This window comes from Hylobates moloch, unplaced genomic scaffold, assembly GCF_009828535.3.
Source record: "Hylobates moloch isolate HMO894 unplaced genomic scaffold, HMol_V3 SCAFFOLD_1, whole genome shotgun sequence".
Classification (NCBI taxonomy): domain Eukaryota; kingdom Metazoa; phylum Chordata; class Mammalia; order Primates; family Hylobatidae; genus Hylobates; species Hylobates moloch.
This window is the reverse complement of record NW_026652276.1, coordinates 60132025-60146177: the sequence shown is the minus strand read 5'-3', so window position 1 is coordinate 60146177 and position 14153 is coordinate 60132025. Positions and strand designations below refer to the sequence as shown.

At 38.3% G+C, this 14153-nt stretch overlaps 1 protein-coding gene across 12 annotated transcripts in view; it reads right to left on the bottom strand.

Annotated features, from left to right (window-relative positions):
- PDE1A (phosphodiesterase 1A) overlaps positions 1–14153 on the bottom strand; it is a 465582-nt gene that overhangs the window by 94674 nt on the left and 356755 nt on the right. For 10 of the 12 annotated variants that reach the window (XR_009214035.1, XM_058440471.1, XM_058440478.1 and 7 more), the window contains one exon: positions 426–608. Coding sequence is in view for 11 of the 12 variants with exons in the window: in XM_058440471.1 (XP_058296454.1) it covers positions 426–608 (183 nt within the window). In the remaining variant the exon portion in view is untranslated. Of the gene's footprint in view, positions 1–425; positions 609–2120; positions 2367–14153 lie in introns of those variants that run through there. The other 2 variants (XM_058440503.1, XM_058440497.1) reach the window with 2 other exon arrangements.

Below are 14153 nucleotides of genomic sequence, written 5' to 3'. Positions count from 1 at the left end.
TTCTGTCTTTAGGGCAGAGGAAGGCCTAAGTGATCTTGACATGTAGATTGCTACCCAGTGTAGAATGTATTTCATGAAATGTTACATTTTATTCAGGTAAAATTAGTTGTGTAACATATACATGTGTCAGAACTGTTTTTAAACAGTTGTTCACAAAGGTGCATTTGAGGAGAAAGGTCATTCAAAAATCTTTGCTTTCAGTCTTTATGTCAACTTAAAATAAATAAAAAAGAATGCATCCGGGACCAGGTGTTTTTGTTATAGGTAAGTTCATCATAAAGTCCCAAATTTATTCATTCTAGTTATAATTATGATCACAGTTTTCCTCAATAAGTGAAATATAGACTGCTCATACCCTTGATAAAATGAACGTATCTGCTGCCTTTCAAATGTTATTGTCTTGAGATACCAACAATTTCACTTACCTTTCCACAAAAATTCCAGCTTGAACAGCATGCACAATGCTCCGAAATTTTGGTTTTTCCTCAGGTTTCCTTTTTGTCATCCCCATTTTCCGTGTAAAGGTAGAAGCCAACCAGTCCCGGACTTCAGATGGGACTGAGTCAGTCTGAATGTCACTGAGCTCATCTTCAGTATCCAGAAGTCTTCTACAAAAATTTATACAGATTAAACTTTTTTATAAAAAAGTGAAGAAAAACTCATAACAGAAAAACAAGGATTGCAATGGGATTTAAAATATAGCCAATTACTCTCTGATTATTCCTTAATATGTACTTTCTAAAGAAAGAAAAAAAAATTCATTAACATTTGGAAAGCTCTTAATTTCTCAAATTGATCATATGAAGACAACAACGAATAGACTTGAGCATTTGCAGCTTCCCAAACATTTCAGCACAATGATACACCAGTCTAGAGGTACTGACCGTTAATATCTTTAGTGTGTTATTCTAATAATGAATAAAACTAAGGAAAGATAGGGAAGAGAATTCATAAACAGATGTCTGCTATTACAGGAAGCAACTGGAGTGGGAAGAAAAAAGAGGGATTGAATCTATAATAGTTGTCATATACTTAATAATTTTGTGTGTATCTTAGGTATAGTACATGCTATTTGAATAAGGCTTTGCAATTTATAAAAGTCATTCGCAGATGGTACTTCATTGGATAAGTACCTCTAAATTTTAGGAAAATAACCACTTAAGTGTTCCCGAAGATATCCATTCTATCAATGTCACAGATTTTAAAAGTGAAAAAAAAAAAAAGAAAACACATGATATTAAATAGATTATGTTTAAAGCGCATTTCAGGTGACCAGGGGATGGTGATCTCATGGGTTTAGAACTGCTGGCTGAGGAAATCAACCCAGTGAGTGAGGTAGTGAACAGGAACTGAAACAATGACCACGCTCTGTGTAAGCTCCAGATAGATAAAATTGACTGGACTGCTGAGTAATAACAGCTGCCATTAAAGAGGAAACTAAGGAAACACCGTTATTTTAAGGCCAGTCAGCTTCGGCAGTCAAGAACTTCCTAAAGGTCTGAACTGGCAACATCCCAGAGGCTCCCCACCAAATACAGAAACAGCTTACAGAACAGTTGAGCTTTGCCTCCAGGAAGAACACAGGCCAGCTCTGCCTGCCATTTGACTCTGTTCTTTCCTTATCTGTGCACCAATCTAAAAACTCTGGCACATGTTAGCTTTAACCTTTGGGTTTCATCTGCTTTTGAAAATCTCTTTGCCCAGACCCAGGCCTAAGGATTACGAGCCGATGTTGGAAGGTGGCCAGAGATGGTTGTACATGCTAATGCCTCAGAAACAAGGCACAGGCCATCTCAAAAAGCAGGGACAAAACAAAGGACAAAAAACAGGAGGTCTCCATAAAAAACTCAACCTGACCAAAAAGAGGCTCAAAAGGTAATATGCAGAAGAGGAACTCTTCATGTTCCTTTAAATGACCTCTCATATATGCTGCTGTTTCCTATAAACCTGCAGAAAAGTCATTTGCCAATATTTCTTTTCCATGCTATTAAATAAGCATGAATGTATTTATGAAATACCTTATAAAAAATAAACATAAGTTCTGGAGTCACAAAGATACATGTATACATATAACGATAAAAAATATTTAGAGTTGAATGTTAATACTGATTAATACTTACTCTATATGATTTTTAACTTTCTTTCTGATCTTACATTTGGATGATTTTGATTTACCCCTAAAACACTGAACTAGAAAATTAAAGCAAAATAGTTTGTTTATCTTTTTGCCCATTTGAAATTAGATTCCCTAGCCCATTTCAGCAAGTCACCAAACTACATGGCTTGAAAATATCACCACTTTAAAGATAATGCCATTTCTACTATCTCTTATGCAGTGATCAAATACAGGGTAGGTAGAACAAGTGGAATAGGAATAATTGTGGTGTAATCTTGTGATGTCACCATGCTCCAAGCATTCCACTGTAGCCTAGTTTTGTCAGCTAATCTCCTTAGAACGACAGAAACCTGGCTGATGGTGCCAATTCCTCCACAGCAAATTTCATGTTGATGGCTTTAAGGCTATATGTTCTATACTCATAAATGATCCAAGACAGCTCACCAAACATGACAAAACCAGCATATGGAAGTGATATTCCACATGGTAGAGTGGTACTAGGAGGCTGGAAATCCTTAGTCGTGATGCATGAGGTCATCTACTGAGAAGAAAGTGCATATAATTTTAGGGAGAAATAATGATACAGATTAATTAGGGACACACAAATAAAGGACGACAGTGTGTTAAGGGAAGTGCATGGAATATGCTATTGCATAACTTGAAAAGGGAATCTTGAAAAGGCAACAACTAGCTCCGTGAGGTTTAATTTTATGTGTCACCATAGGTAGGTTATGGTGGCCAGTTGTTTGGTCAAACACCAATTTAAATGTTGCTGTGAAAGTATTTTTTAGATGGGATTAACATTTCAATCAGTAGACTTTGAGTAAAGCAAATTACCCTCTAAATTATGGGTAAGCCTCATCTAATCAGTTGAAACCCTAAGAAAAATAAGGTCCCCCAAAGAGAAAGGAATTCAGCTTTCAGAACGCCTTTGAAATCAAGACTGCAACAATGACTCCTGCTGGGGTTTCCACCCTGCCAGTTTGCTTTGCAAATTTCAGACTTGCCAGCACCAATAATCACATGAGCCCATTCCTTAAAATACATATCTCGCTCTCTCTCTCCTCTCTCCTCTCCTCTCTCTCTCTCTCTCTCTCTCTCTCTCTCGTGTGTGTGTGTGTGTGTGTGTGTGTGTGTGTGTGTGTGTTGTGTACCTGTTGGTTTGGATAAGAAATCATCTTTTCCATCATTTATGAATGCTGTGTGATAACTACCAGTGTAGATTATAAATAAAATAGAATACAAAGACTCAGTTCTCTATTAATATTCATTTAATAGAACATACCAGTCCTATTTCAAATGTAAAAATCCTATTTGCAATGAAATAAAATGCCTTTGTAGCAATTATAAATCTAAACACCATACTGTTTAAACATTACAGAATTATTATCAAACTAAATGAAGTGATTAAAAATTGAAAAAATGAGAATGATCCCTTATCAGGTAGAACTTATATTTTAAAAGAAAGACTAAAAATAAAATAAGAATTGTGATACAAGGTTAATTATGAGAGGAAACACTACGTTAGATAAGATGATCAGATAGTTAAGACCCGAACAATGAGAAAGTATTAGATATAGGAAAGTCTGGGGGAAGTCTGTTCTATCTATTCCAGATAGAAAGAAGGGCAAGTACAAAGGTACGAGGTATGATCAGTATTGGCATGTTTGAGGAACAAGAAGGAGACCAAATGTGGCTGGAGTATACTGAGTGAGAGAGAGAGTGACTCAAGTTGGGAGGCAAACATAGGTATAAGTAAGCTAATATCAGGCCTTGGAAGGATTCTGTCATATTTGCAATGGCAGGTCACTGAATTATTTTAAGCAGGATGTGATATGATTTATGTATCTAAAAGACCAATGTGCATGCTGTGAGAGGAATAGAAAAAGTTGTAAGAATGGTGTTTTGAGTTTAGTTAGTTTAGTTAACTGAGCACAATCGCAAAAATGGTCTTTTATTTTGGAAGTTCACTACTTTTCAAAGACCGTAATTGGTATTGAGTTGGGCATCATTTTGTCCTGTAAACACATGGCTCAAAGTCTTAATGGTATATTATTTTATTTACTTATTATTATTATTATTGTTATTATTTTTGAGATGGAGTTTCACTCTTGTTGCCCAGGCTGGAGTGCAATGGCGCGATCTCGGCTCACCATAACCTCTGCCTCCCGGGTTCAAGCGATTCTTCTGCCTCAGCCTCCTGAGTAGCTGGGATTACAGGCACGTGCCACCACGCCTGGCTAATTTTGTATTTTTAGTAGAGATGGGGTTTCTCCATGTTGGTCAGGCTGGTCTCAAACTCCCGACCTCAGGTGATCCGCCCGCCTTGGCCTCCCAAAGTGCTGGGATTACAGGTGTGAGCCACCATGCCCGGCCTTAATGGTATATTATTAATGTTTTCTCAGACTATACATTTTTTTCTGTTCCATTTGTTTGGTTCTCTTCTTCAGGGAAATGGACTATGCCTATCAGAGATCTCTTTTATCTAGTTTCCATATCTATCATTTTTCCACTAAACTTTTTTTGAAAAATTAATGTCTTGATCTTATCCTGTTTTGTTTACCTTTTTCTCTTTTTTTTTAACCTTTAAAGTATTTTATTTGTCAAACACTCTACTGTGTTTTCAGTAATGTATCTTTTAATTTTGTGGCTTATGGCTTGGCTGTCTCTACAGGGTAGCCTCATTTTCCTCCTCCATTTGCTGACTGAGTTATGTGTACCCATGTTTCACCTCCTTGTATTATCATATTATTTACCTCTTGAAACCTTTTTCTTTGTTTTAATTGTATTATTTTTTCTACAGAATTGATGATTTCATGAAGTTCTTGAATTCATAGGATGAGCTCACAGATCTGTACATTCCTCTGGCATGGGTTCTTTGTCATGTGTTTTTCCCTATCTTTTCCACCTTTGTTCTTGTGGTATTTTTTGTATGGATTCCGTGTTGGTTTGTTTTTGAAAATTGTTCATTCTTGTATGAGAGAACTTCTTTCCAAATCAGAAGGTTGAAGAGAAGGACCAGGAGAATGTGTACAACAGAAAAGAAGTGAATCTGGGTATGAGTTCAGTTGTGTGTCCCTGTGTGCAAGAACTGACTTAACTTTCTCTTCAGCTGACAGAAATAGTAGCTGCAGGTCTGTTTCTCAAAGATTTTTCTCTGCTCTACAGCCTAGTTACAACAATGGCCTTTGAGATCTTCATCTGCCTGTGCATGCATCTCTGCTACTCCAGTGTGTGAAATGGGAGAAGCCTCCATAGCCAGCCAACATATCTTGACCTTTTTATTCTACTCAAGAAGTTTCTAATTTTTCCTTTTTGAATGAGCATGATTACCTAGAGAACTCTGTACTATGCTATCCCTGCCTGAGAGCCACAATCTCAGGCACCTTCTTCATTTAGACTTTATTTTTTAGGCTTACAGAAAAATCGAGTGTATAGTACAGAGGATTCCCATTCATCTCATCTCCACCCCCACCTTCACAGTTCCCATATTATTGACATCTGGTATTATTGTGGTACAGTTATTTCAGTTGATGAGCCAATGTTAATACATAATTATTAATTAACATCCATAGTTTACATGAGGACTCACACTTTCTGTTGTACATTCTATGGGTTTTGATAAATGTATAATGACATATGTCTACCATTACAGTATCATACAGAGTAGTTCCACTGCCCTAAAAAAAATCCCTATACTTCATCTATTCAACCTTCCTTCCTTCCCTCACCTCTGGTCCCTGGCAACCACTATCTTTTTGCTGTCTCCTTAGTTTGGCCTTTTCCAGACCATCAGATACTTAGTATCATATAGTAAAAGGCTAGACTTTTTAATATTGGCTTATTCCACTTGGTAATATGCATTTTTCTCCATGTCTTTCCATGGCTTGATAGCTAATTTATTTATATTGCTAAATAATGCTCTATTGTATGCACAGATAGTTTGTCTATGCATTCTACTATTGAAGGACATCTTGATTGCTCCAAGGTTTGGCAATTATGAACAAAGCTCCTATAATCAGGTGCAGCTTTTTCAACTCATTTGAGTAAATGCCAAGGGACACAATGGCTGGATGGTATCATAAGTGTTTAGTTTTGCAAAAACTGCCAAACTGTCTTGCTATATACCATTTTGTATTCCCACCTGTAATGAATGAGCCAGAGGCCAAGCTGCCATCATCTCTTGCCTGGCCTCCTGTGCGGCCTGCTAACTGTCCTCCCCCTCTTGCTCCTGACCCCTGTCAGTCTCTTCTTCCCTCTACAGCCAGAACGCCTCTTTTAAAGTTTAAGTCAGACCACAATGCCTTATTCATAAAGCTCCACATAAGTCATCTCAAGCTAAGTCTCCAGCCTCACCTTTTAACCAGTTCCCCTTTATTCATTTTGCTCCAGTGACACTAGCCTTGCTGGATGCAAAGCTGCCAAGCTTGCTTTTGCTTCAGGGCCTGTGTACTTGCTATTCACTCTACTTAGAATCTTATACTCAGATATTTGTGTGAATCGTTTCCTTACTGCATTTAGGTAGAGAGGGCATCCCTGTGCCCGCCCCCAGTAGTAAGCATTTTTATTTTTATTTTGTCTTTTCATTCTGCTATAGTCTTTTTTCATTTTTCTTTTCTTTTTTTTTTTTTTTGACAGAGTCTCGCTCCGTCGCTCAGGCTGTAGTGCAGTGGCATGATCTCGGCTCACTGCAGCCTCTGCCTCCCATGTTCAAGCAATTCTCCCACCTCAGCCTCCCAAGTTGCTGGGATTAAAGGCGTGCCACCACACCCAGCTAAATTTTGAATTTTTAGTAGAGACAGGGTTGGGTTTGGCCATGTTGGCCAGGCTGGTCTCCAACTCTTGACCTCAAGTGATCTGCCCGCCTCAGCCTCCCAAAGTGCTGGGATTGTATACAGCTGTGAGCCACCATGCCCAGCCTTACCCCGTCATAGTCTTCTTAGCACTGACCACTACTAGATGCCGTACCATATGTCCACTGGTTTGTTTGTTCATTTTATGCTTACAGTCTAGCACCCTGGTCTGCAAAGACCTAGAAAGCAGAGTTGGCCTTCTGTTGTACACTGCTGTATCATCAGCTTCTAAAATCATGTGTGACACAGAGCAGGGGGTCAATATATATCCACTGAATGGCTATAAAATGTCTAGAAATATTTACATTAGACTAATTGTAACTACCTTCACGAGTGGAGTAAGGATAGAAATGGTAGAAGTTTTAATGTATAATCCTGTGCTATTTGATTGATATAATCAAATTTATTGCTGCTTATGCGGCAACAACATCTTGGGAGCAAATTCACTGCTGCCAATCATCTCCTTCATTGCCTTTAGATTAAGTTGTTCCTGAATAATCATGTTGCATATTATTGAAACAAATTGTGGGGAAACACATATATTTGGTGTAGAAAAAAAACTAAATATTTTTGATAGCACAGGAAAGAAAACTTTAAAAAAGTATGCATTGTTTATATGCCTTTAGCCAAGAAACTCAGTATTTCTGTCAAATATTAGCTCTTTTATGCTCATTTATCACATAGAGAAGAGTAAGAAACTTCTAATGATGACATAAGTAAGTGTACACAGGTTCATTAAGATAGTTATTCCAGTTTGGAGAGAAGAAAGTTGAAAAACAGGTAGATCAAACCTAAATTTGAATACATTTTGAAAATAAATAATAAACCTAAAGACATATTTCTCCCTACTCCCCTCCATTTACCTCTTCTTACTTATTCATTTTCCCTTTCCCTCGTACCCGCCTTGTACTCTGTGTCTTCTTCCGTCTGAGCAACATGAGCAGCTCCTCAAATTTCACCTGACCACGCTAGACAGTGCAGGAACAAAAACTATAATGTAATATGGACTAGTCATTGTCATCCTGTATTTTTCATGGACAGAGAATTATTATAAAGAATTTTCCTATACATTTATCTAAGACATGAAAATATCTGAATACTTGTATAAGATTATGCCACATGTAAAACATATATGACTACATTTTGTCCTCATTTCATTTTTGAAAGAAATTTGTGCAAGGAGGATAATAAAATAGGATCTCAACTATCATAGTTAATTTTGTTTTACAAACATCTAATAGCTTCATTGCTCTTTATTCTAATGTTAAAGGGCAGAGTTTGAATAATCATTTACATTGTAAATGCTTTTTAAAAATGAAGACTGTTTTTAAGAAACATACAACATGAAAAAATGATGACTGGTACATTTTCCTTAGGAATTTTTAAATTTGTCAAGACCAGCCTGGCCAACATGGTGAAACCTTTTCTCTACTACAAATACAAAAATTTAACTGGGCATGGTGGTGCACCATGCTTGTAATCTCAGCTACTGGGGAGGCTGAGACAGGAGAATCACTTGAACCCAGAACCAGAGGTTACAGTGAGACAAGATCACACCACTGCACTCCAGCCTGGGCCACAAGTGCAAGACTGTCAAAAAAAAAAAAAAAAAAAAGAAAAAAGCAATTCTTAAAATGTGCTATACAGAAAAAGAAACAATAAGGAATATATGTGTAAAATGTTACCACTGTTTACCTCTGAAAAATGCTCCCACTGGTGTTTGATACGACTTTACTTTTAGTCCCAGTGGAGTCAATAAAGCATAAAGTCGGGGGTTTCTAAACACGACCTGGGTGCAGATGGGGGCCAGTGAACTGTGAAAACTGACCCTGCATCCAATCTGTGACTCTACTAATCCTTCGGAGCTATTTATAATCATAATTTTCTCTTGAAATCAGATGACATAACTCCCAAAGGGCTTATATTTTGAACTAAAAAGTTTGCAGGGAAGGGAAGTAAAGAAGGAGGCGGCCACGGAAGCAGAGGTCATGGGATTTTGACTCTTACAATTATATGTCAGTGAAAATATTTCTGTCCACAGTGGACTCTTGGAAAATGATTACATTCGTGTACTGATGTGGTTATTTCTGGGCAATTGGTACCCGCAGTTACACCTTCTAAGTGCTAAAATTCAAGTGCTAGGTGCGGTTAGGAGATACTGGTTTCTCAAGTTTGAAATGTTCCTTTCCTGCTTTACTATTCTTATAAAGGACATGTTTCATGCAGCAATGAACTCATTCAGTTCTTTCCCCTAACATTTGATGGGCCCAGGGTAGGAGCATATTTCATCTAAATACCATTTAACTAAATATTTTAAAGTTACATATCAGGTGACTAAACTGCTATATGTTCTATCCTTCTACCTTTTAATAAGTTTCATAAAAGACAGACAAGTTGGGTGAACTGAAAGTTCTCAGCTCCTTGTGTGACAGCGCTGGGCCAGCAACCTGCAGCACCACTCTGCACCACAGGTGGAAACCTCAGCCCCCAAGTACAGTCTCCATCAACCTACCTAGCTTTGAAAGGAGCTGCTTCTTGGCCACTCCTTGGTTTGAAAGGGTACAAACACCAATAGCGTCCTGGGTCCCTTGAGAGGAAAGACCTAATAAGAAAGCCCAGTAAGATGTAGGAGACAGGCTTGGGGACTTTGGGTAGAGAATTCTGGGGTCTTCTGCCCAAAATAAGGTAAAGGAACATATTGGGAAGAGCAGGGAATTCCAGGGTCCTATAGTACCTGGAGGGGGAAGAGGGCCATGGGCTTCAGGTTCTTCTTGGTCTTGCGGGGCACACCATGTGGAGAGGAACACCAAAGAGAACCCTTGTCGGGCCCCTTGAAGTGGGGAATGGTGCCCAGGGAAGCAGCTTCACTGGCCTGAGACTAAAGGTGATACTGAACTCGTACGTTGCAAATATCTTCCAGGACAGCTGGAGGAATTAAGGGTGATTCATCTTTCCATAGTAGGAATACTCTTGTTGGAGTAAGTGGTTTCCTCCTAGGAGAGTCCATTAGTATTATTTCTTTGATTAACCTATGTCTGTGTTCTGAGCTGCTTGTACCCTTCTTCACCCTTACCCCCCAAACCCCCCAAAAAACAAAAAACAAACCAAACTCTAAAGGTAACACCAATCCTTCACTCAGGCTTCAGAACTGTTTGAGGAGCGATATGGATGATAATGCCAGCTGCTTTATTGCTTTCTTACTAAGAACCAGGCAAGAAACCAAGCTTTAGCTTATTTAATCCTCATAATACCACCACGAGGAAGATCTAATTATTATTGCTACTTCTATTTTACCGATAAATAGACTGAGGCACAGATGTCTTGAGTGATTTGTGCAAAGTCAACCAGGAGTGTCCACGTCACATTTTTTGGTCATGTATGTCTGGTTTCGGGGTCTGAGTTACTGATCGATAAGTTATCCTCCACTTTAAATGCATTTTTTTCTTACTGAGTACCCAGACTGCCTTCACATTCGGTCAGTGCTAATGCCAGTAATCATTTTCTCTATCTCCTCTCTGCCTTGAAACTTATGGTTAAAAAGAACTGATCTTAAAAAGTCTTAAAGGAGTTTGATCTGTCAGGAAATCTTTAGTTGGAGGAAGCTTGAATTTAATTTCCAGTGCTAGTATGTTGAATTGTTTTCTCATAGAGAAATATATCTGGATGACAAAATTTCAGGACACTTTGAAGTACAATAAATTAAATGTCAGGATGGAAATAGGTAATACATTTGAAATGCCACATCTACTTGTCAGTAACCTACTTACTAAGTGCTAAATACATTTGAATTATTTCTTTCAGGCCGCCACTGAAGCATGTTTATTTATTCCCTGTTTTGTTCCAAAAAGGATTTAAAATGGCAAGCTTACAAATTTATCTCAATAGCTGTTTAAAAAAAAAAAAAAAAAAAAAAACAACAACAAAAAAAAACAGTTTCCTGATAGATTTGTTCAATGTTCCTCTGGTATAGTTAGCCTCTCCCTGACCCAACTTTTTTTTTTAACTGTGAGAAGATGACCATTGTATATGAGTGACTATGAAGACTGAACTTTTGGGTGGAGAAGTCAGTTATGCCGACCTTAGCTCAATTCCCAAAAGGCAAATCTTGGCGTAAATGAGGTCAAGTAAGGATAATATTGAAGTTAGATGTGGCTTTCTCCAAAGTAAGACCTACGGAGTGCTTGGTGCCTACTCCGTACCCAATCTAGGAAGCAAAGGTGGAGGCAGTGGAGGTCCTGTCCCCCAGGAGAGGCAGAAAGGACCCAAAGAATGTTGAGGGGAAGGGCCTGAGAAAGAGTCAAATTGCTTGGAGAGCTGGGATCAAGATTGTATTTTTGGAGTCGTTTGGGGATGGAATTGGGGATAATGGGTGAGGCAGAAAACTGCCCAAAGCCTTGCTGATGACTCTTGGCTTCCCACCGGGAAATCCTCTTGGCTCAAAAACATTTTTGAAAATATTCCATTAGGCACAGAGCCTAATGCTCCACTGATTAACAAATTTTGATTAATAAGCATCCTCTGTAGTTAGAAAAACTGCCTCTGGAGTCAAACTCCTGGCTTCATCACCTATTGGCTGTGTAGTTTTGGAAAAAATATTTCATCCACGTGAGACTTAGTTCCTTTATCAGTACAAAAAAAGGTTGGAGTTGGGGGCATTTTAGCACAAAGTTATCTCATTTACAACTTGGAACAACACTTGGGGCATAGTCTTGATAAGACCTTAAATTTCTAACCATCAAATTTCTAATGGTCTCTCTGTTTCTCTTTTTTTTAATGTGTGGTCTCATTGTGACATCATCTAGAAGAGTAGTTTCAAATTGTTGTCACTAGACCAGAAGAATTAGCATCACCTGGGAACTTGTTAGACATGAAACTTCCCATGCTCTAAGACCTATTGAATCAGAAAGTCTGGGAGTGAGGCCCAGCACCCTGGTTTAACGAGCCCTTCAGGTGATTTCAATGACTACTAAGGTTTGAGAACACTGTTCTCCTTCATTCACAGCTTGCCAATTAAGGGAAGCTCTATACCAAGAAAATATGATTTACTTATTTTCTATGACATGTACTGAATGGCACTGCTTATTTCCTTATGCACGTTATTTCACCATCAGTGATGAGGCATGTTGGTGAATTATATCGGGAGGAACAGTCAGAAGAGTCCCCATGAAAGTATTTTAATTAATGAATCTTTTATAATGATGTTACGAATGGGAATTATCTGTATGTTACTTGATTGCGAACTAAAAAAGTCAATTTTCAACAGACCGTGGGTGGAGAATGTGTCCTCAGTAGAGCAGGGGTATATTTGGAAGACAAGAGTGTAAGGGGAGATAAGGAATATATTTCTTTCTAAACCCACGAGGCCAAAATAGTAGGGATGATGACAACTGAGAGGTAACGGTAGCCAAACAGAATAGCGAAATAAGTATCAGTGTATATAGTGTGTCCTTCATAAATATTTGTTGAATAAATGAATAAAATTATAAAAAACATAGGCATAGGGTCTCTGGTTTTAGGGATTTTTAAAATATTCAGGTATTTGCACTAGTTAGGTATTAGCCCAGATGAGGAATAAAGTCATTTTTATTTGCTTATTTTGATGCATACGTTGTATATGTCAATGTTTTTAGTCACGTCCTGTTTAATGTAGAAAAAGATAATTTTCATGTGTAAAAATGTTTTAAAAAAAATTTAAAAAGTATTTTCTGTGATCCTGTAACTCTTTGTATATAAGGTCAGCCATGAATTCACTCACTGACTCAAGTTGTAAATGACACACAATAACCTCAAGGAGGGAAAAATCCATGTCCCACGGAAGGAAGAGAGACCCAGGAAAAGATAATAGAAGAACATGTGATGAGTCAGAGCAAAGTTCCCATTCCTGTGATTAACCAAAGATATCCCAGACTAATGAAGAGTAGTCAGAAAGGAAGGCAGGAAAGATCTTGAGAAGGAACACTGGATCCTGCCTGACCTCTAATCCAAGACAAACTGTGAGGAGGGCGGGAGCATGCCCCAGATAAGTTTCCAGGATCCTGCAGCAGAAGCCAGCTGAATGCCCCACCCTATCCCCAGCCCCTACTCCTGGGTGGAGCCTGCAGGATGGCAGGGTCCCTGTATGGAACTGACTAATGTGTGTCTAGACAGATAGGCCTGAGACAGCCTCACAGATAATGGTGACTCTAGCTAGACTGATGGGGATGGAAACGAGATAAAAGATATGGAGAGTAGACAGAAGAAAAATATGTTTGGAAGTAGGCTATATAAATTTAGTAAAGAATGTACAGACATCTTTGTATGTAGAAAAATGTAAGTCCCTTATTTCTACTACTTGATACTTGCTCAAGAAACACCTATGACACATGCTCAAGAAACACCTATGTTGTTCGACTTTATGATGGGATCAATGTTTTGAGGGTTACCTTGGAAACAACCTATTACCTCGTTTCATGGGAAAATAGATTATGAATTATTAGTGGCTAACTTAGAAATCAAACATTTGCATTAGGATTTATCGCTAGGGTAAAGTGACTCCTGGGAAGGATTAGAGATGAAGAACATGAATTTGGAGCAAGTCCTACCTACCTGGCTGTAAGAATGCTGTCAATGACGAGTGACATCAAACCTAAATGAAAGTGGCTCAAATAATGTAGAAATTGATTGATTTCCTTAAAAAACAGTTAAAAGTAAGTTGACTCCAGTAAGGGATTTTTTTAATCAGGAAGTCAACGATATCACCAAGGACTAAGGTTTCCTTCATCTTTCTACATGAACAACTTTAGTATTAGGTTTAGCTTTCTGTTTGAAGCAAGATGGCCGTATTCATTGTAAGCATCAGATGTAGACATACCACCCAGAAGCATAAGACACCCTTCCTATGAAGAGGAAACCTTCTGCCAGCACCCCCTTCATTCTGCCCTTTATGCAATTCTCATTGGCCAGAATCATATCACATGTCCAAGCCTAAACTCACTGATTAGTGAACTGGAGAATAATAACTGGTTAATATCAATTAGGAGCCATCCATCATGAGCCTGGGGCTGATGTTGGTGTCCCCTGAATCCACTTGGCCTTAAAAAAGGGAGTAAATAATAAGGAAAAAATGGGTTCTGTTGGCTAGGAAAAAAGAGGAAAATAGATGTTTGATATATTCAAGTTTGAACTTGTCTCTGATGCTTAATAAT